Below are 25,513 nucleotides of genomic sequence, written 5' to 3' on the forward strand. Positions count from 1 at the left end.
CTGATCAGAGTTCAACACACATTATTATTCTATTGCTATGCTAACTAGTTGGTGGATGGATAAGTGGCATGGAGAGTATTTTTTTGTTTAGCTTAGTGCATCTTTTGTATTAACTGTTTAAGCTAGAAGCAGCTTATCTTATTCATCAAGACAAGATCAAGCTCCTAATGATAGCTATCAGGTATCTAATTAATTTTATTAAAATGTATGCACTATTAAAATTTCCAGCTGTGATATTGAGTGACTGGCAATTTTCAGATACTTGGGATGAATAATGGTGTTGGCTTTTCACTTGCTTTTGACATCAGCCCTTTTATAAGTCCTTTTATACAGTTTTGCAGAATCATGACTACAGAGTCTGTGTGCTGGACGTATCTGAGGAGCAGCTGAATAAGGTTTTCAGATGTTGTGCTTTTTCTTCTGTTTAATCAGTAAAAAGACTGCTGCATTCAGCAGCTGTCTGCTTTAGTTTCTTTGGCAATATTAGTGTTTTAGTTTTAGTGGAAGCTGAATGAAATGTAAAGCATGTAGGCCAAAGAATGTTGTTAAGCAGTCATATGGTCACAAAAAGCTTGCTGCAATTAGATCATCGTGATGAGACAAGATTGAACATTCAGCCAAATTGCCATCCCTAGGTAGAGACTGATTTGGGTAGTGTTGCCATGGAAGGAAGTAGTTACGTATTTTCAGGCCAGCAAATCAAGGAAAAGAACAATATTCCTCTCTAGAGGAATACTGGTCATCAGAAATTAAGGATTTTCTTGTTAGCTTGTAGAATTTAATGCGATTTAATGGTGAGAGAAGAGGATGAAGAAGCTCGTGGTGTGTCTTGAGTATCTTTATAATGGTTGTACTAGAAACTTGGAATTCTTGACTCTGTGCCGTGATTTGACTCTGTTATAAATAATCTGGGAAAGATTAGCTTGAGAAACAGGAAAGGAAGGCAATAGCTCATTCTTATTACTAAATGGTGCTTGCTGTTTTGCTTCTTACTATCTTGTCCACTTACCATCTTAGTCAACAAGACCACCTAATAGAAAACGTATGACTCAATGTGATAAATATATTTGTTAATTTTTAGTGCTTATGATGTATTCCTTGAAAGAAAGAGAAAGTCACTGGAACAGAAATCTTCACAAAACATTTACATATTACATTGATGTAATCATCCCTTTAATTAACAGACGTGAGGATTGCAAAATTTATGAATTTCTGTTCACTGGACAAGAATTCAGCAATATATCATTATTGATTACTTAATATGCATTACTCAAATCACCAGCAATATTTCATTTACACATTAATTCAATCAAAATATTAACTTTGTCCACAAAGGCACGTATGCAAACCTGTGAATCTGGAATTAACATGCGTGAACTAAAACATACTCAGTGAGAGGATGTCTTTGAAAATTACATGTTGACAGTGTAAGTAAACCTGTTATTTGCTGAGAAGTAGGAGTAAGCAGCTATTGGGTTTTAGTACTGTTATTTAGATGTTATTTTTCTCTTTCAGTATATGTATGTGATATGTATTTGTACAATTATTTTTTCAGTTGTGAATTGTTAAGCTAGCACTATTTTTTATAATTCTAATTTGGTTAATTAATTTATTATCTTTTATTAAAGCTAATGATATGATAAAGCCAAAGCAAATTAATCAAACAATTATACAACTATTTCATTATCTTTGAAATCCAGGGGCTAAAATCTCTAGTGTTTTTCTTCATTATGTATTTCAGTAAAATGTGATAACCGATGAGTATCTGCAGAAAAGGATATCATTGTACTCTTTTTAATGAACTAACAATTTCACACAAAAAAATGATCAGTCTCATTGTTTAGAATAAAGGGGCACATGTAAATGAGCCAGTGCTGAAACTGTGTTTAAACAATGCTGACAGTTCTTCTATTGTGTGCATTAATTAATTTCCCAGCATCGAGGTTCTCTGGGAATCAACTGCAAAAATAATTAAAAAGATATATGATGTAAATAGTTTTAGAAATTAAAACAGCAAAATGTAAAATCAGTTTAATAAACTGAAATTAATTTTCTGAGAAATAGCTAGAGGGTTAAACTATTCAAGCATGTGTATATTTTTGAAAAGACTGGTGGTGGAGCCATCTTCTCATACCTTCTTACCTATTTTGTCATCTGACTGCCTAAGCCTTTTCCTGAGGAAAATAAAGGGAATAGAAAGGGAAGAAAACTTTAGCTCTGTAGTCACACAGAAAATAAAATAGATTGTGTGCTTGTGTTTCATGCCGTTAAAGGAAGTCAGGGACATAGTGATGTTCAGTGTGAATTATATAGAGATTCTCTACTGGAAGTCATTACACTACTCCATAGCTGGTAAGATAATTGGCAATCATATTAATGGCTCTAACTGAAATACTTTGTTTTTTAATACAACTATGGTGAATGAAAGATAATACAGCTGTCAGTAATCATCCACTTTGCAAAACCTAAACAGTGTAAATTATCCAGTTGTTGCTGATGACTTTTAATGTTATGTGAATGTTATTTGTTAGTACACTGGAACCAGCCTGGAATCTCTGTCAGTTCCTGTTGCTGGTTCTGATGTTGTCTTCAAACAAGTTAGGAGTTCTGATCTTAAATACTTACATGAAAAAAAACTTGCAAAAATTGTTTACTTTTTTTCTACTATAGGAGGTGTAAATATGCATATTAAATTGGGGTTCTCTGTCTCCTCCCTCACCGTTTTTGTTTATTGTTAGCAAAAATCACAATGATTGGTTATGACTGGTAGAATTCATGCTCATATTGCCACATCCCTGTTTTGCCATTTTCTGCCAAACCATAACTAGTGGGTAAAATGGAACTTGTTTACCTTCTGCTTAGTAAAAATTCTAAACAGCAGCCTCATTAATATTTTCTCCAGTAAAGACAAAGAACAGCTAATGGTCACCCTTCACTGCAGTTGAGAAGAGGCTTATTAACAAGGGAAATCACAGAAAAGAAATGAATAAGCTTTCTGATAGTTTCACTATCAGTAATTCTTCTGTGTTCTTTCCAGAGTAATGTTAGAAGTAAGTGTTGCAATATGTGGGTTATATGGATCATTTTAACAGGGCATCTCTCGATCAAAAAAATTCCAGCAAAGGTCTGTGTTCATTGTGGCTGGGATTTTGCAGCAGAGGTTTGTATCATAAGTCATTTTTTGAAAACTATTGCCAGGTTGTTGACTAGATCAGAGAGGCCAGTTACTAAATTGTTATGAAAACTTATTTTCACCTAGGTTTCAGTGTAAATCTGCTACATCTATTAAAAAGTTCTTGTAAGATAATTTTTTTGAACAGAAAAGAAGGCTCCAAGGAGATCTTAGAGTGGCCTTTCAGTACCTGAAAGAGGCCTACAAGAAACCTGGGAAGGGACTTCTTACAAGGGCATGTATCAATAGAACAAGGGATAATGGTTTCAGGATTAAAAAGGGTAGATTTAGATTGGATATTAGGAAAAAATCATTCAGTGAGGAAGGTAAGACACTATAATAGGTTGCCCAGGGAAGTTGTGGCTGCCCCTTCCCTGGATGTGTTCAAGGCTTGGATTTGGCTTTGAGCCATCTGGTCTAGTGGGAGTTGTGTCTGCCCATGCAGGGGTTTGGAACTGGATGATCTTTAAGGTCCTTTGGAACTCAAAGTATTCTATGATTCTGTGAAAAAGATGTGAACATAGGTCTTACAAAGATTTTTCTGGAAATAGCTTTTCTATAAGGGATTTGAAATGAGCACTAAGAGTTGAGAGAAGATTTTTTTTGCATGGTCTTTTGGTTGTTCCAGATACTTCTAGTTTGCTGTTATGACCTTAAATAGTTTGTTTCCATTACAGATTTTCAAGGGTTATTAAATGTGTTTGGATCAGATTTTGTTTTAATTCAAAGATCTAACCAACCCATACATTTTCATATTGACAAGTGAATGTTGAATTTATGAATTAATGGATTAGAAACATCCCTTACTATAAGTGGTTTTTGGTTTGGTTGGGGTTTTTTATGCATAAATGGTCCATCTTTGTTGCCATGTTTATTGTCAGATTAGATACAGTTTAGGCAGGTGCTGTTAGTCACTTACTGCTGTTAGGATCATCCCCTTGGAATACTTACTGTGTCAAAAGGCAACGGAACACAATCCAAAATCTGCTAACTCAATAAAAATAAATATTTGTATTATGTATTTTATGTATAACAGTTAATTACTTTTAAACATTCATCATGACTAAAATTTAAATTGTTAGCACAATGGCATAATCAAAATTTCATTATGTAACTGACCGTGAAACTGAGAGGCAGGAGAAGGCTGTGACACTGCATGAGTTGGTAGGCTGTGTACAATGACAGCATTTGCAGTTCTCAGAGTATTCCAGTTTCTTCAAGAAAAACAAGATTTAGAACTTTAATACAGTGTTCTCTAAACTTGTTTTCTTTCACTGTAAATTGATATTTCAAGAAGGTGTTACGATTTTTGTAGAGAGAAAACACAGGTAGCAAAGCTTTAAAAACTAGCAAATGTGTGGACCAGGTTGATGTATCCTACTGAGATGGCTGAAAACAGTGAAGAGTTTTCACAAAATGTTATTTAAGAAAAAACACACCTGTGCAATGAAAGGGAATGCCCTTGTATGGATAATAACTGTCTGAAAGATAGAAACAGATGGTAGGAATAAGCAGACAGGTTTCAAAATTAAAGGAAATCACATGTAATTCTTTTTCAATTTGTGTTGAACGGCTTCTGCCATTTCTGCTGAAAGGACTGGAGAAGGCACACAGGAACAAGACAGAAAGTTTGCTGCTAACACCATCTTATTGAGAGTACTGCAGGCAAGAGTTTAACAGCAAGGAGCTGCCAGACTTCATGTTGCTGCAAACAACCAGGCAGTAAATAAGTGAAATTCCGTGTAGACAAATAGAAAGTGTTACTCTGTGTGTGTTTGGAAACATCCTAACTTTACTGGTATAACTATGGACTTCAAGTTAGATTTCTGCACTCCAGTGGAAGAGGACAACATGAGCTCACTGCTAGTCAAGAAAGAATAATAATTTAAAAAACCAACATCAAAAGCTAAGAATTACTGGGAAAGGAAAAGGAAACAAAAATCATTATGCAGTTATGAGAGTTATGTTACACTTCATCTTACATGTGGTGTACAGTTGTACCTTTTTTCAAAATCAGAAAAGTACAGGAAAGAATGCTTATTAAGGCTGAGAAAAGATGGAATAGAGAAAAAAAAATTATAGTCTGCCAAAGAGAAGGAAAGATGAGTGGATTGAAGTATGTGAAGGGGAAGTAAGCTTTCTTATTCTCTTTTTTATTCTCTTTGAATGACATAACTGAATAGATCGAATGAAAGAACAGATGTTGGGTTTACAGCATGCGTGCTGTATAGTACACACTTGCATTTTGGAATTGTTTGTCACAGGACTTTGTGATTACCAAACAAGCTTACACTTGAAAAAAAGCTTTGGGCAGATAAGTAAAGACAAGTCTGTTAGCACCTATTAAACTGACATATTCTGTTCCTTGTGTAAGGACATCTGTGGATTAAATCCTTGAAAGCTGGATGAGTATTCTGGGGAAGTACATCTGTCTGCTTGCACTCTCATACTCTTAATTATCTGCTGTTGGACATTGCTGATGGCAGACTAGTTACCCTGATGGACCTCTCCATGGTGTATCCATCTTGTCTGTTTTCTCAGACTAGAACTAGGAGCCTCACTTTTCACAGTGGATTGAGCCTGTGCCGAGCAAGTCCAAGCTCCTGCCTGATGAAAAAGGCAACTCTTAGAGGAGCAGCCAACATGTTCCACTTTCCGTGATAATCCTGCTCTGGCTTCTTTCTCTTTTCTTGCTATAGATTGCTTGCATTATTTTGAAAAAGTTAATTAAACCTCTTTACAGCTAAACTATCTTCTCTCCATAATGTGTACAACCGGAGCTGTTTAAAATGGCTTTATTAATTTGAAATCATAAAGTGTTTGGAAGTCCTTGTGTCTGAGCCATTGTTTGTGTGTGAAATGTGGTAGTTTAATACCTAAACCTGGCACAATTTCATAGCTTTAATAATTCTAAGTACTCAAAAAATAATCGTATACTGTATTTATCAACAAATATAATGCAATGAGATATTATCCTCCCTAAATGCTGAAGTATCCAGGGTATGGGAGGCAGATTAAACTAATCATTGCCTAGACAATAATCAGCCTAGTCATACAACAAAATCTGCATTCTTTTAGTTACTGTCTAATTCAAGAAGTTTGGGGAGTGCAGGATAAAGCAGGCATTTCATTTCAGCTGCAGAAGAGATCCAGCGTTTGCAGGGCAATGAGCTATTTGTGATGTTAACAATCTAAATGACTTTTATTGATAATGACAGATGGTTCTTAGATAATGTGCTCTGAGTCATCTGTAATATGTTTGGAATAAGTCTTCTGGAAGGTTGTACATCTGCCTTGAGATCTTTTGCTAAAATATTTAAATCAAGGTCATTGTTTTTATTTGACTTTAAATAGCTTTTAGCCGTTAGTCTGCATTTCTGTACATCTAGAGATCAAACTGTTTGTATCTTCAAAAGCCACAAATGCAAAAGTATAATAGGTAGCAGGTGTTAGAAAAGGCAATTATGCATTACCTGTTTTACTCAATTTTCAAAACTGTCTGAAACTATCCATTGGAAATACTTGGTAGCCTAGATTTATCTCTGAAGCATGATGAATTTATAAATCTGTAGAGGGATATGCATTTTTTTCTCTAATGAATTGCATATTTAAAGCTATTTTGTTTCATTTAAAAGAGCTGATGAAACTTGTATTGGAGAAAAAAAAGTTGAACCAAAAGATCTCAAGAAAAAGCACAGGTTCTTACATACTTCCAGATTTTTTTTTTCTTCTAGTCCTCAAAAATAATTTCAATTTCCAATTTGCAACCCTAGGGTTTGTCTTAATTTGTGTCACTTATGTTGACTTTAAGACTATGGAAGAACTTCTTTTAAATTGTGTGAGAACTGAATGAATTCGTGGGCTTAAAAAAACATAATCTTAGGGTTTTACCAGAAAAAAGAATAATGGTCTCATTTGAATACCCTTGTAATGTAATGTTGTTTGAATCCATGTAAGAGAGAGCAAAATGAACTGTTTTGCCAGCAGCTTCTGCAAAGTGACTTAAAATGCTGCTTTCAGATAGTTTTCTTTAATCCTTCTCCTTTCTCTCCGATGCTTTTCAAGGCTTACATAATGCTGGAGGAGGAGAAGAAAGGAGAATTAGAGTATGTATAGTAATACCACACCACGTTCCTTTCAGTTCCCATTTTCTTGCTCATGTAGTTAAAGAAGTGTGAACCTTTAGTATAATAGTCAGGTAGGATAACAAATAATCTAGTACATAAAGTAGCCTGAATAAATAATCGTTATTAAAAATGAAGTTTTCCTGCCAACAGACTATTCAGTCTTATTATTTCTTCATCTGCAAAAATTGTCTTCTTCTTTAACTGACTCTCAGCAGTATTTCTGTGTTTTTCTTTATCTTTTGAGCTGTCTCAGTCCAGCTTTATCTGCCTCCATCCTGTAACCATAATTTTTCTGCTTCCTTGCTTTCCTTGAGTGCAAATGCTCAGACTGGTACCATGCTCTTCAGTTACCTGTTCTTTGAAGAACATCCAAACACAGATCGTATTTCACCAGGTAATGGTGGGCTCGGCTTCTGACTGTGCCAGAAAGTCTTCACCAGGTTACAGCACAATGCTTCAGAGTGGGCTTCTGGAACGTGTGTTTATCTTGTCTTCTACAGATTTGATTTAGTCTTAAACGATGAACTTTTCATGTATGTTTAAAGGGTACTACTTGAAAGGACATTTAAAAAATGTGTACTACAAGTGAGAAATTGATGGTAGTTCAGTGCTGAGCAAAAATAGACAAGTACAGTTGCTGTACATGATTCTAAAAAATTTAAATACTTTTTCTTGTTTTAGAGATGAAAATGTTATAAAAAATTATCAGAGGCTGAACTTTTTAAAATACTGCATGTTCTATAAATTTATTCACACAATAAAGTAGGAAGAGGATTGTTTAGAATTGGCCTTCTGCATCTTTAGAATTGTTTTTGATTATTTAAATTTAGCAATAATAGTTTCCGATATGATAAGTGGTAGCAGCACTTTGCTTTCAAGTGTGTCTTCTTGAAATACCATTTTTTGCTTTTATATATTTAATTTTCCATCCCAGAAGAAATGCCAACACTGAAATAAAAGACATTGATTTTTCAAGAGATTGTTAGTCAGTACATAATTCTGTAAAACTCTAATACTGTAAATTGAAATTTACTTCAATTTTTCTGATTAAGACAAACTCTAGAGAGGTGTTGTTTAAATTACCGTAGGCTTTATATGTCCTGGGATTTTACAGTGTTATTCAGGTCATGTTATTCAAGAAGATTCCTAGAGTAGGAAGAATATCACAAGATGTTATAATCTGAATCTTCTTTTTCAGGTTCCAAAATTAACTAGTTCCTTTTTCAGTTCCAACTACACTTTTAAACTTAAAAATTCTCTGCAGATAATTGTCATTATCTTGTTTCTGGATTCTTACTGATTTGGTGGACAGGAGGATCTGTAGTTTCTGTAGCTGTAGGTGTTTGTAGCAGCCCCTTGTATCTCACTTTGCACTTCCATAAGCCAAGGGCAAAGAAGGAAAAGTTCTAGTAGGAGATTATTTTTCCTTCTCCACTTACGGTGTCATTGACTTTACTTTCTTGCACTGTTATGAATGTTATGTGATATGTTAAACACTGTGATCATCTTGGTTAAACAGCAATAGAAGCTATTTTATCACGTTATGTTTTACATAGGAAGTTGTTTCAGTTCACTTTACTTGAGCAGAACACTGCAGTTTTCTAAAGAATAAACTGTTTCTAAATGACCAGTAAAGACTACGAAAAAGATATGCTATACTTTTAAAGTGCTACAATTAGATCTTATAAATGATTTAGATATCATTTAAGTATCCCTAAATTTTTCAGATTGTGTAGTTCAAATTTATATAATTGTTATTTTAAAATGCTATTTTAATGAGATTTTACATAGCATTGGTTCACAATGATCACATTGATAATTAAATCTAATTATTTTTTCAATTCTCTGTGGTAAAGAAAACAACACCTAAGATTAATTTCATAATTCAAGAGAACTTGAAGTCTTCTAAAAATAGGATCACAAGTTTTTCCAAGCTTCTAGGTATAAAATCTCAGTTTCTAGGGGGAAGTTCTAAGTGACTGAATCTGCTGACTTGAACTAGAACAGAAAGCTGCAAGTCTGAGTACAAATTAGAGCTGTAAACATTTTGTGTTACAAGGAGCAGGTTTTTTCCTTTAGTAAAAACCTCTAATTTCATCACATATGCACCAGATTTTATGTTTTTAAAAAACTTAAATTTCCTATAGCAGAATTAATAATGAAAATCTACTAGTATCAAATGATACTATGCTTTACTCCCCTATATATCACATCACAATGTTGAGCGAGTCTGTATGGTATTTCATGCCATCAGAAATGGAGGAAATGCATCTGTAAAGAATTAATTTACATAAAAGAAATGCAAACCTTCCCTTAATTCCCCTTAATTACAGATAATAGCTATGAAAAGGTTTGGCATAGATGACATACATACAGTTTTGTGGTAGGCAGAGAGAGAGATGTAGCTGACATTTGTATTTAGTAGTGAATGCCACAAAAATACACTTGGGGTATATGGTGATTGAAAATGTTTGTCTAGTGAAATGATCATTTATTTTTATTTTTTCTAGTCTGAACCAGAGGGTTTTTCTCACTTCCACTTGTACGTCTGTGCTGCCTTTCTTGTCAGGTGGAGGAAAGAGATCCTGGAAGAGAAAGATTTTCAAGTAAGTGAAGGGGATATTTTTTAAGCACAAGGTGATATTTTATTAAACTTAGCTCCCTTGCATTACTTGGGAATAAATTTATGACAAAATAGTAGCAGTTGCAGCAAGACTAATGGTGTGTGACTGTTAGAGATGCTCCAAAACTATTGGACTTGAAATGATGGGCTGTAAGCAGTAGGAGATGTGTTTTCTTTATGCATTCTGGAAAAAAATGCTATTTTAACAGAGACAGTATTTGAAAAGACAGTTTCTGTTGATCCTGTTAAAAGCAGAGCCTTGATATTTCACCAAGAGATTTTCTGAAAAGTTAACTGCATTTTTTTTTTAATCTTAAATGCATCACTAAAGTGATAAAGTGATATTTATAATATGTCATCTGTTTAACACTAGACATTTACAAGGTGATGTTTATTCTTTCAAAACAGCTAGGCAAGCAGTCTTTTAAAATATGGACCCTGTTTTTCAGTAGGAATTATTAGGACTGTAAATTTACTTCATGTTCCTATATTTCAAAACCACTTTTTTTCAGCACAGAGCATATCAGGGATTTGAATATGATAAATTGGCAAATCATTTGCATACCCCAGTAGAAGTTGTGTTGTGAGCTGGTGACACTTCACTTTCATAGAAATATTTTAAATTGAATTTTACTCTACGATACACATGCAGTGCCTGAAAGGGATTAAGGTCCTGTTTACAGGCTGACTGTAAACAAGCCATGTTGCAAAGCCTGCCCTGAAGAAATGGCCTTTTACCAGCTTATTTTCTTTCCATCTGACTGAACTCTGTTGCCCTTTACAAATGAACCATTGTGTAAATTTCTCTATCACTTCAATCTATTTTATCTTTCTTCATAATATCATTTATTTAGAACATTTTAACTGTTCTTACCCATCTTTGCAATAAATAAATGCCTGAGGGCTCAATATAGCAACTTTAATTTATTCTACCTGCTAACATGCCATATTTTCTTGACTTACGGTATTTTGTAAAAAACAACTTTAGTATTGGCAGCCAGGCATTTTAACTAGAATTGTTCACTGTTAATCCTTCCTATACATTTTTTTCTGTTGATTTCCTGCACCAAAGTTCATAATTTTTCTTCTCTACTGTATTTATTAGAATTATGTTTAAAGTAAGTCATAATCCCAAGGTGTAGTACTATGGAGATTTGTTTTGTTCTCCTTATATGTTTTTAATTTGTTTGCTTAATCAATTATTAAAGTATGTCTTATGGCTTAATTCTTTATATGCTGTATGAGCTGGACTATGAAGCACATAACTTAGGAACACACTGAAACACATTTATCAAATTGCTTTATCTTGCTTACAACATAGAAATGCAATTAGGAGTTTTTAGGATCTGTAGACTAGTGTAAATTTTATCACTGTCACATCTTAGCACTAAAAGGCTTGGCTTTATTATGTAAACAATAATTTAATTATTATTCATTAAAAATAATTTTAAGACCTTTTTAGTTTAATCATTTTAAGTGTTACCAATTCTCCAAATAGTACTTCTCTCCCACAGGCAAGAATCTTTGTTATTCTGCTTTGTTAATAATAACTGTAGGCCATTGCCCAGTCTTCAGAATAGTAGCTCAAGTAAATGGCATTTAAACTAAATCAAAAAACTGAGAAGTTTGGTCTGTACTCTGATTGCATTGAATTCACATTATTGAGAAGTGATAGTTATAGTACATTTTGTCTGGAAATTTTGTATTCTGTAACTACAACAAGCATCATCAAAATATGCAGCCAGTCATTTCTCTTGCATATCATGTGTTGTATTTGGTTTTCTGTGTATGACATTGACATGGCAAGTCTCTCCTAATTGCCAGTCAGAAGGTCTGGTTATTTAATACTGCATGTGAAAACTCATGCTTTTCTTTCACATGTCTATTTGACCCCTTTTAGTATAATTAAAAATCTCACTGTAACCTTAAGGCAGAATAATTTCCCCAGAATCTCAGATATAATGATATGCCAAATGAGACTCGGAGTTGGTTTTCAAAGGCCAGTTTTAAAGGACTTAATTTTTCAGTACTGTTTTCTTATCATTTGATGAAGTATATTATCAGTAATGGGACAGACTGGCCAATGATAGAAATAAATCTTTATTCTTCAACTCTTTATTTCTATTCTCTTAAGTATGTCCCGTTGCAAATTTGAAAAGTGAGTAAAAAGGTATAGTGTTTACTCTTCCTCATATGAATAGATTAATTAATAAATTTATATGCCAAATGTTCAGCTGTGCATGATAATAGTCAGCATGTGTGCGTGGCTCTTGGTTTGGTTCTGGTCCTTTTTTTTTTTCTGATTTGTTGCTTAGCAGAGAAAGAAATTCTGAAATGAAAGGAACTGGGCTGGCAGGACTAGTACTGCATAGTGAAAAAACCTGAAAACTTCTTGGTACTTGGATTACATTTGTAGAATTAAGTATTACATCATAGGAAATAAATTTCAGTGCAGGCAGTAGAGAAAGAAACCAGTTCAGTACGCAGATATTGAAATAATATACATACTGTAAATATAACTACATGTACATGCATAATAATTTAAGCTTGTAACAGAAGCATATAAAACTGTGTTCACTCTAGTCCCATATTTTTCATGTTTGAAAGGGAGAATAATTTTCTCACTGTAAGACGATAATGAAGTCATGATAGAAGTTATGTTCATTTTAATTGGAACAAGTTACTGTTCTTACTGCCATCTGTTAGATAAGATCTCATTGTAGACCTCCTCTGAAACATCAGATTTTCAGGATAGCATAGGTTTTTACAGTAGACAAGTGAGCAGAAAGGTGATGCTTTATATGTAAATCTAGAGCAATTTAATAGATTATTTTTGGTATTTGTCTTATGTCTCTGTTTCGTGAAAACTGGCACCCACTGGCTTTCCACAGATGTTTCCATGCCACTTGTTCATGTTATAAATCATCCCTGAGTTCTGTAAAATACAATACAATGGCTTTAAATGGACAAATATTTTGAACTGCAGTGTTTGGGATGCTGGGGAGAGGGAAAGTGTCACTTTTTTTGTTTTGCTAGTTGCCAGCATTTTTTCCTGCTCAATAAAGGTACCAGTAACCTTTCTAGTAAGCTTTGATCTTACTTTGAAAATTGTTATGTAACACAATGAGCTATTTGATGTGATGATATGTAGTGAGGACAAAAAAGATGCAATTTTGCAATTATGTTAATGTTGCTGGAAAGAATGATATGTTTTACTTATAGTTAGTGCTTGTAATTCTCTCATGGTACTTCTAGAGAAAGAATCTTCTTTTCCCACATAGGGTATTCCACAAACCCAGGTGCAGAAAGTGAGTTTGGGTAGCTCTGTAGCTCCATTCATATTTTGTTTTACTTCACATGTCAGGGAACAGAGAACAGTGGGCAGACTTTTAGACCTTTAAAGGAAGACCTTTAGTTCCTTTGTAGCAGATGTGATGTTTTATAAGATCAGATGAGGCATTCTTGGCTTATGGTGTTTCTGCTGATAGTATAGATGGTCTGTGTTAGTTCACTGGTTCTATTCTAGTTCAAAAAGAAAAAAAGTGGTAACTGTAACATAGATAAAAATACATTGGCTTTTTCAATGTAATAAATTGTGACCTGTGATGTGAATGCAAAATGTGAGTTCATTTGATTTCTAATATGTAAGCTTCAGTAAATAAAGATGCAGGTAATGAAGACCTTTCTATTAATCATCGTGTCTTAGACTTTGACTTATTAATTTTCCTAACCATAGACATAATTCCAAAATTCTCCTGAATTCTTGAGACTTCAGTATTTGCTATTAAGTGAGAAAATATTTCAAGCTTGATTTTTAGTATATTCAGAGTTAAAAATATAATTAAAAATATGGGTGTCAAAGGAGATGTGAAAAATTTGTAAGGGCACAGGAATTCAGGGACTAGGTTCAGCTGTCATACTGAATATAAGGTAATAGTAATGATGGACTGACACTGATTTAACTGTTAGGTATTAGAGGTTTAGTCCAAATTTTTGGTGTAAGCAAGTTATAATTTTGTTGACATAGGTGAGATGTAAAAATATATGCAATATGCTATAGCAAGAAATCTGTCTTTCAGATTTTTTCCTCTTCATAATTCTAAGATACAGACTCTTCTGTCTGTCTGACAGACATTTTCACCCATGCTGTCATCAACTCACATCTTTATTACCACAATGTCCTTTTCTTTGGCTTTGACAAATGCACTTCTGCTTCATTTGTATTCACCCAGACTGCAAAGAAGCTGTAAAGATCATTTTTCAGTCCATCATTTTTTCTTGCTTTGCATCTCCTTTATCTCCCTTTCCTTTATAGCACCAAGGAAAACTTAGCTGCATTCTCTTCTGAGGCCTTTACTGGACTAACGCCGACACCTTGCATAGCATCTCATATATCGTGCCAAGATGCTGACTGCCAGTTTATCAGCTAGTGATGACAGCCCCATCACACACCTGGGTTCTCAAGAAAGTGTCTGTGCTATCTCCCATGTTGACTCTTACTTTAATGGAGTACCTAATGCAGACACTCAGTTACTTTCCTCTGGATTCTTATGTAAGGTCTGTTTTGCCGCAGTAGCCAGAATAGATTTGAGAGGTGACAGTCATACTGACTGGTTTTTTGTTGCTTCTTTTTACTTTTTTGTGAGTTTGTTGTTTCTTGTTTTATACTTGGTTCCTAAAACCTTCAGAGTAGTGACTGTCCTTTGTTCTCATTTGTAAAATCTTTAAATAATGGTTCTTTAATAATTGTTTTACATGAATACTAGGGAGTAGGCCTCATTGACTGCATCACCAAAATGAATGTGTGCACAATTGTCTGTCCTATTATAATTTAGGTGAATGCTCTTAATTTTTTTCTGACTTTATGTACAACCACAAAGGAGTCCATAGCTTTCATTTATCATCATTTGGACTGCTAGCTTTATCAAGGGTATATTTTTTATTTCACTTTTTGTGTAAACTAACATTTCAATTGAAGTAGATTCTTGCATTTGACCTAAAATAATTCGAAAGAGAAAATTTTAAAGAAAGACAAATCTGATTGTATGCACCTGTAAGAATGTGCATTTGCTACAGCTACACAAGTAAAATAATGTAACCACACTCTAATAATAGGACAGTAGATGGTTACAGAGGAGACTGAAAACAAAATAGGAAGACTAATCTATACTTCTGTCTGCATAATTAACAAGTTGTAGTTTAAAGTTTAATTTGAATATCCTTCCTAGTGATGACTTACTATAAAAACATATATATCAGAAACGTTACTTTATACCAACTATTTATGCTCAATTACAGCAATACAGGTTTCCTTAATATTTTAAGATCTTATTTTCCAGTTTATAATGTGAGTTTTTAAATAATTGCCTTTACTGTATTAAAGTAAAGGACTGCTTGCTTTATATGATGTGAGGCATAACCAGTGAATCATTTTTTAATTTAGCTGGTTGGTGTGTATTGTGCTAGGAATCCAGTTCTCATTGGTACTCCTGTATTTTTCCTGTTTTATACATTATTTTTCCTCAAAAGCTTAGCTTTTAAATGTGTAAAGCTGAGACTAGAAATCATAAAAAGCCTCAACAAACAGAACCCTCGCTTTTTATTTATATTTTATTCAGCTAGCGATGAGCATATTTTCATATCTAAATTTACCTATTTTACTTGAGTTTATAGGCCAGTAGTTCATAATAATAATACATTACTTGTGTCTAAATTTTTAAAATAGTATTTAACTTTCCTCTAATATTGCATAAAAGATTTGGGTTCTGTATGTGAATTTGAAATTTGCACATCTGTTTCTCTTGACTGCTTTCCATCTGTTCCCTCTCCCAGAAGTCATACTTCTTGAAATATTTGGAACACTTGTACATAGTAACATTGCAAGTTACATTACAATGATACTGAATTGCAAGGACCTTTAATACACGTTTGCTGCTGAAAATCAGAAGTTACTCTGTGCTATAAACTAGTGTTATCAGATAAGCCACAGGAGTCAGTGAAAAGTAAGCCTTGCTCTCTCAAAAGTGATTGAGCAAAAGTAGAAGTCCTTGGGTAGTCAATTAATCTTGCTTATGGGAACATGTAAATACCTGATTATTGCAGCCATATCTTACACTGGGAAATCTGTCCAGTTTTTCACAGACCCTATTCTACTGAAGAATATTGTTTTTTTAAAAAATTAATCTATACTGAAATAAAAATGCCAATCAGAAGGATGCAGGACACTAGTTCTACAGGGCTAACATTCTGTAGCAATAGGATGTGTCCTGAGAATGCAGCATGGAAAGTAGAAAGGTGAAACTTTTGTGATAAGAAACAGGAGGAGAGTCTTTAAGTTTTGATATTGATGTAAGTAGGCTGAATTTTTTTTTTTATCTTTTATCTGTCTCTGTATTCTTTATTGTAAGTGTTGAAATTTAGTATCTTTATTTCAATTTTTACTCTAACCAACTTGAAGTGTCATTTCAAGGCACCTGGCTTTTACCAAGTCATTTATTACTCAGGAGCTTGACACATCTGAAAATCAAAGTACTGGGACACAGTAACAGGTGCTTTCTTCCCCAGCTGATTAGTTGAGAATATCTAGAAGGGAAAAAGATACATCACAATAGAGGCTGCAGTGGCTGTTTCTAGAGGAAATGTGTTGGAGTTTAGAAAAATATAAAGAATTGTTTTCCAGTGATTGTCAGCTGCTTTTGCTGGCAAGTAGATTGAGAGTGTGCTTGGAGAGCAAAGATCTTTGTCACGGTTTAACACTGGCCCGGCAATTAAACCGAATAACAGACGCTCTCTTTAATCTCTCTCTCCCCTCGATGAAGAAAGGAGAGAGAATAAGGGAGAGAGACTTATGAGTTGGAAACTAAACTACACAACTTTAATGAAACAGTAATGGTAATTAGGGAAAAATTACTAAATATATACAAATATACAGGAAAATGGAAACCACATTCCTCCCCCCTTTCCCCCAGTAACTCTCACGTCACCACCGAGGCTGTAGGGCAGCCCTGGGAAAGTCCAGGCTGGACTCCTGGAGTCGGCAGCAGCCGGGAACTGGAGGCAGGAACACACAGATATGGACTGGCACGGATTAGGACCACAGGCAGATGAACAGACAGGATCCTTCCAGGATGCCGGGTGAAGAAAGGGAGGAAAGGAAAAGATCTGGAAAGATCTGGCTCGGCCCTCGTGATGCCTCAAATTTATACTGAGTGTGACGTATATGGGATGGAATACTCTGTTTGGTCAATTCTGGTATCTATCTTGTCTGTTCCTCCCTAAAGGAGGGTTCAGGTGGGACCTCTGTGTCCTTGGCTCTGCATACCAGTCTCTGGCAGTAACTATAAACATCAAGTGTTATCAGTCCTAGAAGCACACACACTGCATGAGAAACTTGCTGTTAATTTCAGCAAATGCAACTACTTACAAGGGACTTAGCTAAAAGCAAAAGTACAGAAACAGAAAACCACCTTTATCCTGGCCCAAACCAGGACAATCTTAAAATTTCTTATGTCACTCATCAGAACAATTTGGAGACGTATTTTGACTCGTTTACACACAAGTGTAATTTGTTTGCTATTAAAGAAAATCTTCAAGAAGAAATATAGTAATTCATAATCCTTAATACTCTGTTTTTTTCTTCATGTAAACATCCATTTGAAAAACTGCATTTAGACAGTGTTTTTCTTCAGTTCCAAATTAAGATTCTATTTGCGTAGTTTGCTTTTGTGGTAATCAGGGAATATTTTACAGGGAATATTTAGATAATGCATCAAATTAAAAAGTTCAAATTTGAACATTGAAAGTGCAGCTTTTTGCTTGGATTTCATGTGCAATATACAGCAATTCATTAACTTCTATCCTTTCTTTCACGTGGAACAAATTCTTTGACAGCAGATTTAGTGCATTTGACAGCTGAGGTTGTAATATCCTGTATTAATAGCACTGGGGAGTAACACTAATATTTTTCTGTTTTCTTCAAAAGAATAAAGCAGCTAGATGACAAAATTAGCAGTAATTTTTATTTGCTAAATCAGTTACATATGATATTAGCTAATATTTGTCTTCCTTACATTTCAAATATTAATCTTTTAAGTAACAAAAGAGGGATGCTTACCATGTGCATACATAGTTCAGTACAAATATTGTAGGTAAATATGATTCATGGTACAGAGACCAGATGGATTGAAATCGGTTACATTATGTAGTTGGGCTTAAGCTTTTATCAAATAAAGCAAATCCTGTCAGCCAAGTCTAAATTAGAAGTAAAGTAACTTCAAATTACATGTGAAGACAGTGGAAAGACATGAGTGTGAGTCAGTCACTTCGGATCTTGTCCTCTGGAAATATTTGTTTCACCCTGTATATTACAAAGGATCATGGTATTGGCAGAAATTAGAATTAATCTTTTAAATGTCACTATTTAGTGGTCTGAATATTGAAGATTCTTTGAAGATTTGATTGAAGATTTGAATGTCTCTGCAAGCCCAGAAACCATTTCCTGCACTGACTGTTACCAGAGATGTTGTCAGTCAGGAGGCAAGAGGGAAGTTCTCAAGCATCCAGTAGTGACTCTGGTGGAGCCTGCTGCCTAGAGGGAGAGAGGGACCATAATTCCACTGGTAAAAATTGCTGTTGTGCAGAGAAGAACCATGGATTGTTTTTATACAATCCCTATTGCTTGAGAGAAGCCTTTAAATTGTTAATATTTTCATGAGAAAGAAAAGGCATACATTTCTTTTGCATTCTTTGGGGCAGAGTTACTCGACTGTGTGAAATTCAATAAGGCCAAATGTTGGATCCTGCATTTTGGTCACAACAACCTCAGGCAACGCTACAGGCTTGGAGAAGAGTGGCTGGAAAGCTGCCTGGCAGAAAAGGACCTTGGTGTATTGATTGGCAGTCAGCTGAATATGAGCCAGCGATGTTTTCAGGTAGCCAGGAAGGCCAGTGGCAATCTGGCTTGTATCAGAAACTGTGAGACCAGCAGGACTAGGGAAGTGATCCTGCCTCTGTACTCAGCACTGGTGAGGCCCCACCTTGAGTACTATGTTCAGTTTTGGGCACTTCAATACAAAAAGGACACTGAGGTGTTGGAGTAAGTCCAGAGAAGGGCAACAAAGCTGTTTGGAAAACATCCCTTATGAGGAGCAACTGAGGATGTTGGGGCTGCTTAGACTGGGGAAATAGGCTGAGGGGAGACCTTGTCACTCTTTACAAATACCTAAAAGGAGACTTTAGTGAGAGTGGGATTGGTTTCTTAGCACTGGTGACAGATGACAGGACAAGTGGAAATGGCTTCAAGGTGCATCAGGGGAAGATATAGGTTAGGTATCAGGAGAAACTTCTTGTACAGAAAGCACTGGAACAGGCTCCCTAGGGAGGTGGTTGAGTTTCCATCCCTGAATGTGTTTAAAATTTAAACACCTGAATATGGGTGGTGCTTGGGCACATGATTTAGTGGTGGGTCATCAGTTATAGGGTAACAGGGTTAGGACAAGGCTGAGCTTGATGATCTTGAAGGTCTTTTCCAGCCTGAGCAATTCTACGATTCTATGACTATGAAGAGAGTCTTGATCCTTCCCTCTGTCTGTTCAGCTCTTTTAACATTATTACTAACACATGAATTTAAGGAAATTAGTGTTGTAGTTTTGAATCCAGTATGCTTTTGGTAGCAAACACATCCATGTGGTGTTAATAGGAAGGTGATTTTGAAATGTACAAACAATGAAATGTCTAGTTTCTCATGATAAACATTGTTAAAGTTGTTTAGTAACAGATTTTATCCCTTCACTGTACCTCAGTGGACCTTAGAGGGCGCTTTTATTTGTAGTTAGTATGTAAAATCATACCATGCATTCTATATACTCTTGCAATAACTGATTAAATAAGCCTTTCCATTACTATCCATTTGGTAAACCGACTTTTTAACAGAACAATCTGGAAAACAATATTAGGAACACATCACGTGTTCCCTGACTACCTACCACAACAGTTTGTTCAGAATCAGAGTTTCTTGAAGAAGAAATAAAAAGGATTACAAAAAACACAGAATGCAGAAAGTTACCTGAATGTAGAACTTTATAATTCCAGTAAAAATGGCATAGTAATTCTTTCTCAAACTCTGTGTACCCTAAAAATGGTAGGTTCTATTAACATCCAGTGTTGTTGGTCCGCTTTTCCTGTTTGGAAATTGCTTAGTGAGACTTGAGTTAGATTAAGTGCTTTTTTCCTGTTGTATTCTTGTTTTTTTTTTTTTAATTTCAGCAAAGTATTTAATATGACTTTATGTCCCTTACTTGATAGCTTGTGTTGAAAGCTGTCCTTGCAGAATGAACTGAGACCCATGAAGTAGGCCCAGAGAGAGCGACAAAAATGATTAGCAAATATAACTGTTGGAGTGAATGAGAGTGACCTGGGCTGAATGTAATGTAATTATTGTTGATTTAAATGAGGTTTATCTACAAATAATGTTACAGAAATTAGTTGTCGGGAACGTATATGCAGATGAAGTTCCTAAAGCATTCATGCATAAGATACTTAATGATGGATAACAACATTTTCCTGAAGTGTAGCGCTTAGACATTTTTTTTCCCCCCATATTCTGAAGATGTAGAAAGGACCAAATGTTGCAGTGCTTAACTGATGCTGGATTTTGTAGCATATTTTGCTGTTGTTGTCAGAGCAAATGACAAGGCAGAAATGATGCAAGTGTCCCTCTGTGGTCCTATAGCAATCAAAGCAAGTGATTTCTCCAGTTACTTTATCAGTATTTATTAGTGAGAAACTCTTTAAGTTTCTCTCCTGTTCACTATATCTAATTTTAATCTGTGCTGAATTATATGGTCTCAGTAAGAGTCTAAGAATTGATTATGAAAAGAGGAAATTCAGTAATAGTTATTTTGCAAGATTGCAACTAACTGTCATACAGCTATTTGAGATAGAAATTTTACAATACTCTTTCTAAAGTGAGTTACATGGGGTTTGTTTTTGTGTTTTAAAACAACTATAGATGTATTTTTACAGCTGGTGGCACCCATATGTATTTTTTTTTCTCCACATTATCACAGTATTACACAGGATGTGACAGAATCATGGGGTTGTTTTGGTTGGAAAAGCCCCTCAAGATCACCAAGTCCAACTGTTAGCCCAGCACTGCTAAGTCCATCACTAAACTAAGCTGTAATGTTTAAGTAGTTCTGCTTACATCTAATAATGACATTGTATTTCATAATTGAAATAGAATACTATTTTGCTTATTCTGCTAAACACTGAAATTAATACTATATAATAAAATACAACAGGTTTGAAAAATATAATTTGTTTAATAAGACTTTGGGAAATATTCAAGAATAAGGACTGATTTTTGTTCACTTCTCCATAAAGTATTTCCTTGATAATCCTCTGGGGTTTTCAATGGCTTTAAGTGAACCAGAATAATAATTCAGTTTATACTTCAGTTGAGTTGTTTGATAAATTCAGCTCACCATTTTTAGTAAGTGCCATAGTTGAAGAGTTAAATTGTACATGGAGAGAAAAAAGACAATCTTCTGAATAATTTGAGTAAGACCTTGGGGATCCAGAGGCATGCTGCTGTTACATAAATATCATCATAGTTTTCAAAGCATATTCACTTGGGCACATTATGAATCAATAAAATGCAAGTTCAACAAATAGACTTGAAAACAAAAAATGTTTTGCAAATATGCAGAGCAATTGAAGTATTATTTGCAGAGAGTTTTACCATGATGTCTTTCCATTTTATAGTTGAGACTATCACATATTATTAATAATGCATAATAGGTTGCTGGTAGAAGATGATGTTAAAAGCTGAGCTGAGGTTTCTACATCCATATTCTGATATTATCCCTCTTTTTAAGAAGTGCTGTTTCATTCTGCATGTGCTGCTCTTAGCTGATCTTAAGTGAATACCAAAACCAGGTAAGACTTTCTACAAACAAAATGAAATTGCAACCAGAAATTGTGGGATTGGCAAAACTTCAATGGTATCAAATCTCCCTTCATGTTAAAAAAAAAAAAAAGCCACAAACAACAAAAACCAACCAGAAACATCTGAACCAGAAAAGGCTTGCTTTGCTTTCTGTTTGGTAAAAAAAAACAACTGTACTTTTAAATGTGTTCATCTATGTACCTTCCAACCATGATTTGTGCATTGAAATAACACATAATGTGTAACTTTCCATGTGTGAATTATCACATATTCACATATTTAACATAGCAGTTTGCTTTGTGGAACCGGAGGGGATTTTCGGATCTTTCAGATTTGACTGGATGTTCTTATCTGTCCAGATTTCATTTTTGCTGCATGACAGCCATGCTGTATCTTGAATCGTCCAACCACAATTAGTTCTTTCTCAGAGTAAATGTTGAGTTTGTCTTAATTATTATATTTTGTCTTCAGTAAAGTGCTTGTCATAATAATTTGAGCCTTAGGATAAAAATTTCTACATAATAGAGGACATGTACTGTAGAATAGCCATGCCAGACTATGAATGTGTCAACAAATATTTCTGAAACAAAGTTAACTAATAGCACTGTGATGAACACCAATGGAATTGAGAAAATTGACCAAGATAAAATAAGAAATGCTTGAAACATGAAACTGGAAGTTACTTTAACATCTAACATTTTGTAATGTCCATTTCTGCATTTAATGGGGAGAGAGTTAAATGTGGAATAAATATTGATTTAACTTAAGGAATAAAGACATGATCTAAAAGTATGTTAACTAATTCAATAGAAGTTAGAAAATTAAACAGTTTGGAAAATATCCCAGTTTATTTTAGGGCAACTAAGTCCAGATTTTCAGCAAAAAAACTTCACTACTCAAAATTATACTCTTCGGATGGGTTGGCCCTTTCTGGATGCCAGGTGCCACTCTATCACTCCCCTTCTGAACTGGACAGAAAAGAGAAAATAAAACAAAAGGCTCATGGGTCAAGATAAGAACAGGGAGGTCACTCAGCAGTTATTGTCACTGGCAAAACAGAGTTAGCTTGGGAAAATTAATTAATTACCAATCAAATCACAGTAGGATAATTACAAATAAAAGCAAATCTTTAGAACACTTTCCGCCACCTGTTCCTTCTTTCCAGTCTCAACTTCACTCCCAATTTCTCTACCTCCTCTCCCAAAGTGATGCCAGGGGCCTGGGGAATGGAGGTTGTGGACAGTTCATCACATGTTGTATCTGCCACTCCTTCGTCCTCAGGGGGGAGGACCCCTCACAGTCTTGCTCTTTTCCATCATGGGAGTCCCTCCCATAGGAGTCAGTCCTCCACAAACCTCTGCAATGGGAGTCCTTCTCATGGGATGCAGCTCTTCTCAAACTGCTCCAGGTTGGGTCCCTTCCACAGGGTGCCATCCTTCAGGAACAGACTTCTCCAGCATGGATCCACCTCATGGTCACAGGTCTTGTCAGTAAACCTACTGCAGTGTGGGCTTCTCATTCCAAGGGGACACAGGTCCTGTCAAGAACCTGCTCCTGCCCAGGCTCTTCACAGAGTCACAGCCTCCTTGGGGCATCTTTCTTCAGTGTGGGGTCCTCCATGGGCTGCAGGGGAACATCCTGCTTCACCAGAGTCTTCCTGCAGAGGAATCTCTGCTCTGGCACCTGGAGCACCTTCTCCCTCTCCTTTACAGACCTTGGTGTCTGCAGAGCTGTTATCCTTATATATTCTCACTCCTCTCTTCCTGCTGCTGCTGCTGCACAGGTTTTGACCCTCTTTTTAAATATGTTATTGTAGAGGTGCTGCCACCCTGACTGGTGGGCTCAGCCTTGGCCAGAGGTTGGGGCTGTCTTGGAGCCAGCTGGCATTGGCCCTGTCAGACATGGAAAAAGCTTCTAGCAGTTTCTCAGAGAAGTCACTCCAGTAGCCCCCTGCTACCAAAACCTTGCCATACAAAGCCAGTACAACTTTCTAATGAATAGTGGCTGAATGTATTTGAAGATTTCATCACAATTGGAAGTTCAAATACATAGTTTTCTATAGGAGGTACCTTCAGATGATCAGTGCAAAGTGTTGTTTAGTGATTGGAATAAGGACCAACTATAAAGTGAGATTCAAGCTCTTATTCTAACTCACAATATTTTTATGGTCAAATCTGTAAGTTTCATTTCTGTTTTGAAAAGTGACCCACATACTAATGACACCATTACTCAGATGATTGTGTATAAGCAGTCATTGTTTTCACAAAAGAAGATAAAAAGTTCATCTCTCTGACTCAAAGTATCTAGAAAGTAGGTTGAATTTTGTGCTTTCTCATTGCTGACATCACTTACTCCATTAAAAACCTACGTAAGACTATAAAGGATTCCAAAGATGACAGTAAGACCCTCCACTGGAAATAGTGTGTCTTCCACCTATTAACTTGCTTATATCTGTGAAACCTGAAGTACAAGGAAAGATGTAAAAAGTCAGATCATAGTGGTTGGGCTTGCTTTCATTGGGTATTTTTTGATACACTGCTTGTTACTAAAATTCACTCATGTTGCGAATGTGAGTTTCTTGCTAGCTAACTGCCCAGTCCTTTAACTGAAAGGGTAAAATTTAGTGTGAAAATAAGATTTGCATTCCTTGCATGTTTTTCACGCATAACTACCTAAAGAATGTATGTTTCAGTCTGTTTTGGATAAAAGCAGTGGCACTACCATATAATGTTCCAGATTACTGCTATATTAATTTCTATTTATTGGTAATATTTCTGGAAGCTTACACTAAATTTTGTAATAATTTTTCATGGTGTGCAGTAAGAGCATTTTTGCCCCATATGCAAGGAGGGGATGGAGAAGAGATGCTGTAATTGTCAAAACCATTGAAAGACCAGCTGCAGTTAGAAAACCAGCTGAAAGCAGCTGTCACTACATGTCTAAACTGCAGATGGGCCATGTTTGCAGCTGATGCTCTGATAAACTTTATTGTGTTTAATGTGTTCTTTCTTGGCCCATTCACTGAATTAAAAGCATAATCATACTCAAGACAAGGATTTTAGTGCTTTGCTTAGGTCAAATTATGTACTAGACTAAGATGTATCAGTTTCAGAATGTTTCATACTTTTAAGAATTAATTTGTTTTTTCAAATTATATGGTGCATCATCTGTGTCTTACCTAGATGACCCTGTAAGTGTTTACTGTGTAAATGTTCTGAGCCACCCCTTTGACATCAGGTTGGGTATTTGGGTATTTAAATCTAGAAGCTTCGAGGTTCTGGCTTTTTGAATAAAATCTTGTCAGTAGTTGGGAAAATGAAATCATAGAAGGGAACAATTAATTATCTTTTCTTGCTGTTGACATCTGTAGGAATCTTTTTCAAATCATTTGATTATAGTTGCTAACTAGAGTTGCTGAGAATGCACCGTAAGAAGCACTAGAAAAATCCAAACTACAGAATTCCTGAAAATATAAAGAAAACAGCTAAAGATAGTTTCTGTGGATGAAAGGAAAATAACTTACAATCTCAACTGCTGTTTTCATGTGATTAACAGCTAAATTTTTTATTCAACAAAATATGCCTGGATGTTTGTATAATCATTGAAACAGAGTTCTGTGTGACTGTATCTGAAAGTTGTAATGC

At 35.2% G+C, this 25,513-nt stretch overlaps 1 protein-coding gene across 2 annotated transcripts in view; it reads left to right on the plus strand.

Annotated features, from left to right (window-relative positions):
* TBC1D22A (TBC1 domain family member 22A) overlaps positions 1-25,513 on the plus strand; it is a 161,524-nt gene that overhangs the window by 114,174 nt on the left and 21,837 nt on the right. The window contains exons 12-13 of one of the 2 annotated variants that reach the window (XM_030461184.1): positions 9,810-9,905; positions 14,238-14,312. In XM_030461184.1, coding sequence (XP_030317044.1) covers positions 9,810-9,905; positions 14,238-14,270 — 129 coding nt within the window. In that variant the 3' untranslated portion in view covers positions 14,271-14,312. Of the gene's footprint in view, positions 1-9,809; positions 9,906-14,237; positions 14,313-25,513 lie in introns of those variants that run through there. The other variant, XM_008492980.2, reaches the window with a different exon arrangement.

This window comes from Calypte anna, chromosome 1, assembly GCF_003957555.1.
Source record: "Calypte anna isolate BGI_N300 chromosome 1, bCalAnn1_v1.p, whole genome shotgun sequence".
Classification (NCBI taxonomy): Eukaryota; Metazoa; Chordata; class Aves; order Apodiformes; family Trochilidae; genus Calypte; species Calypte anna.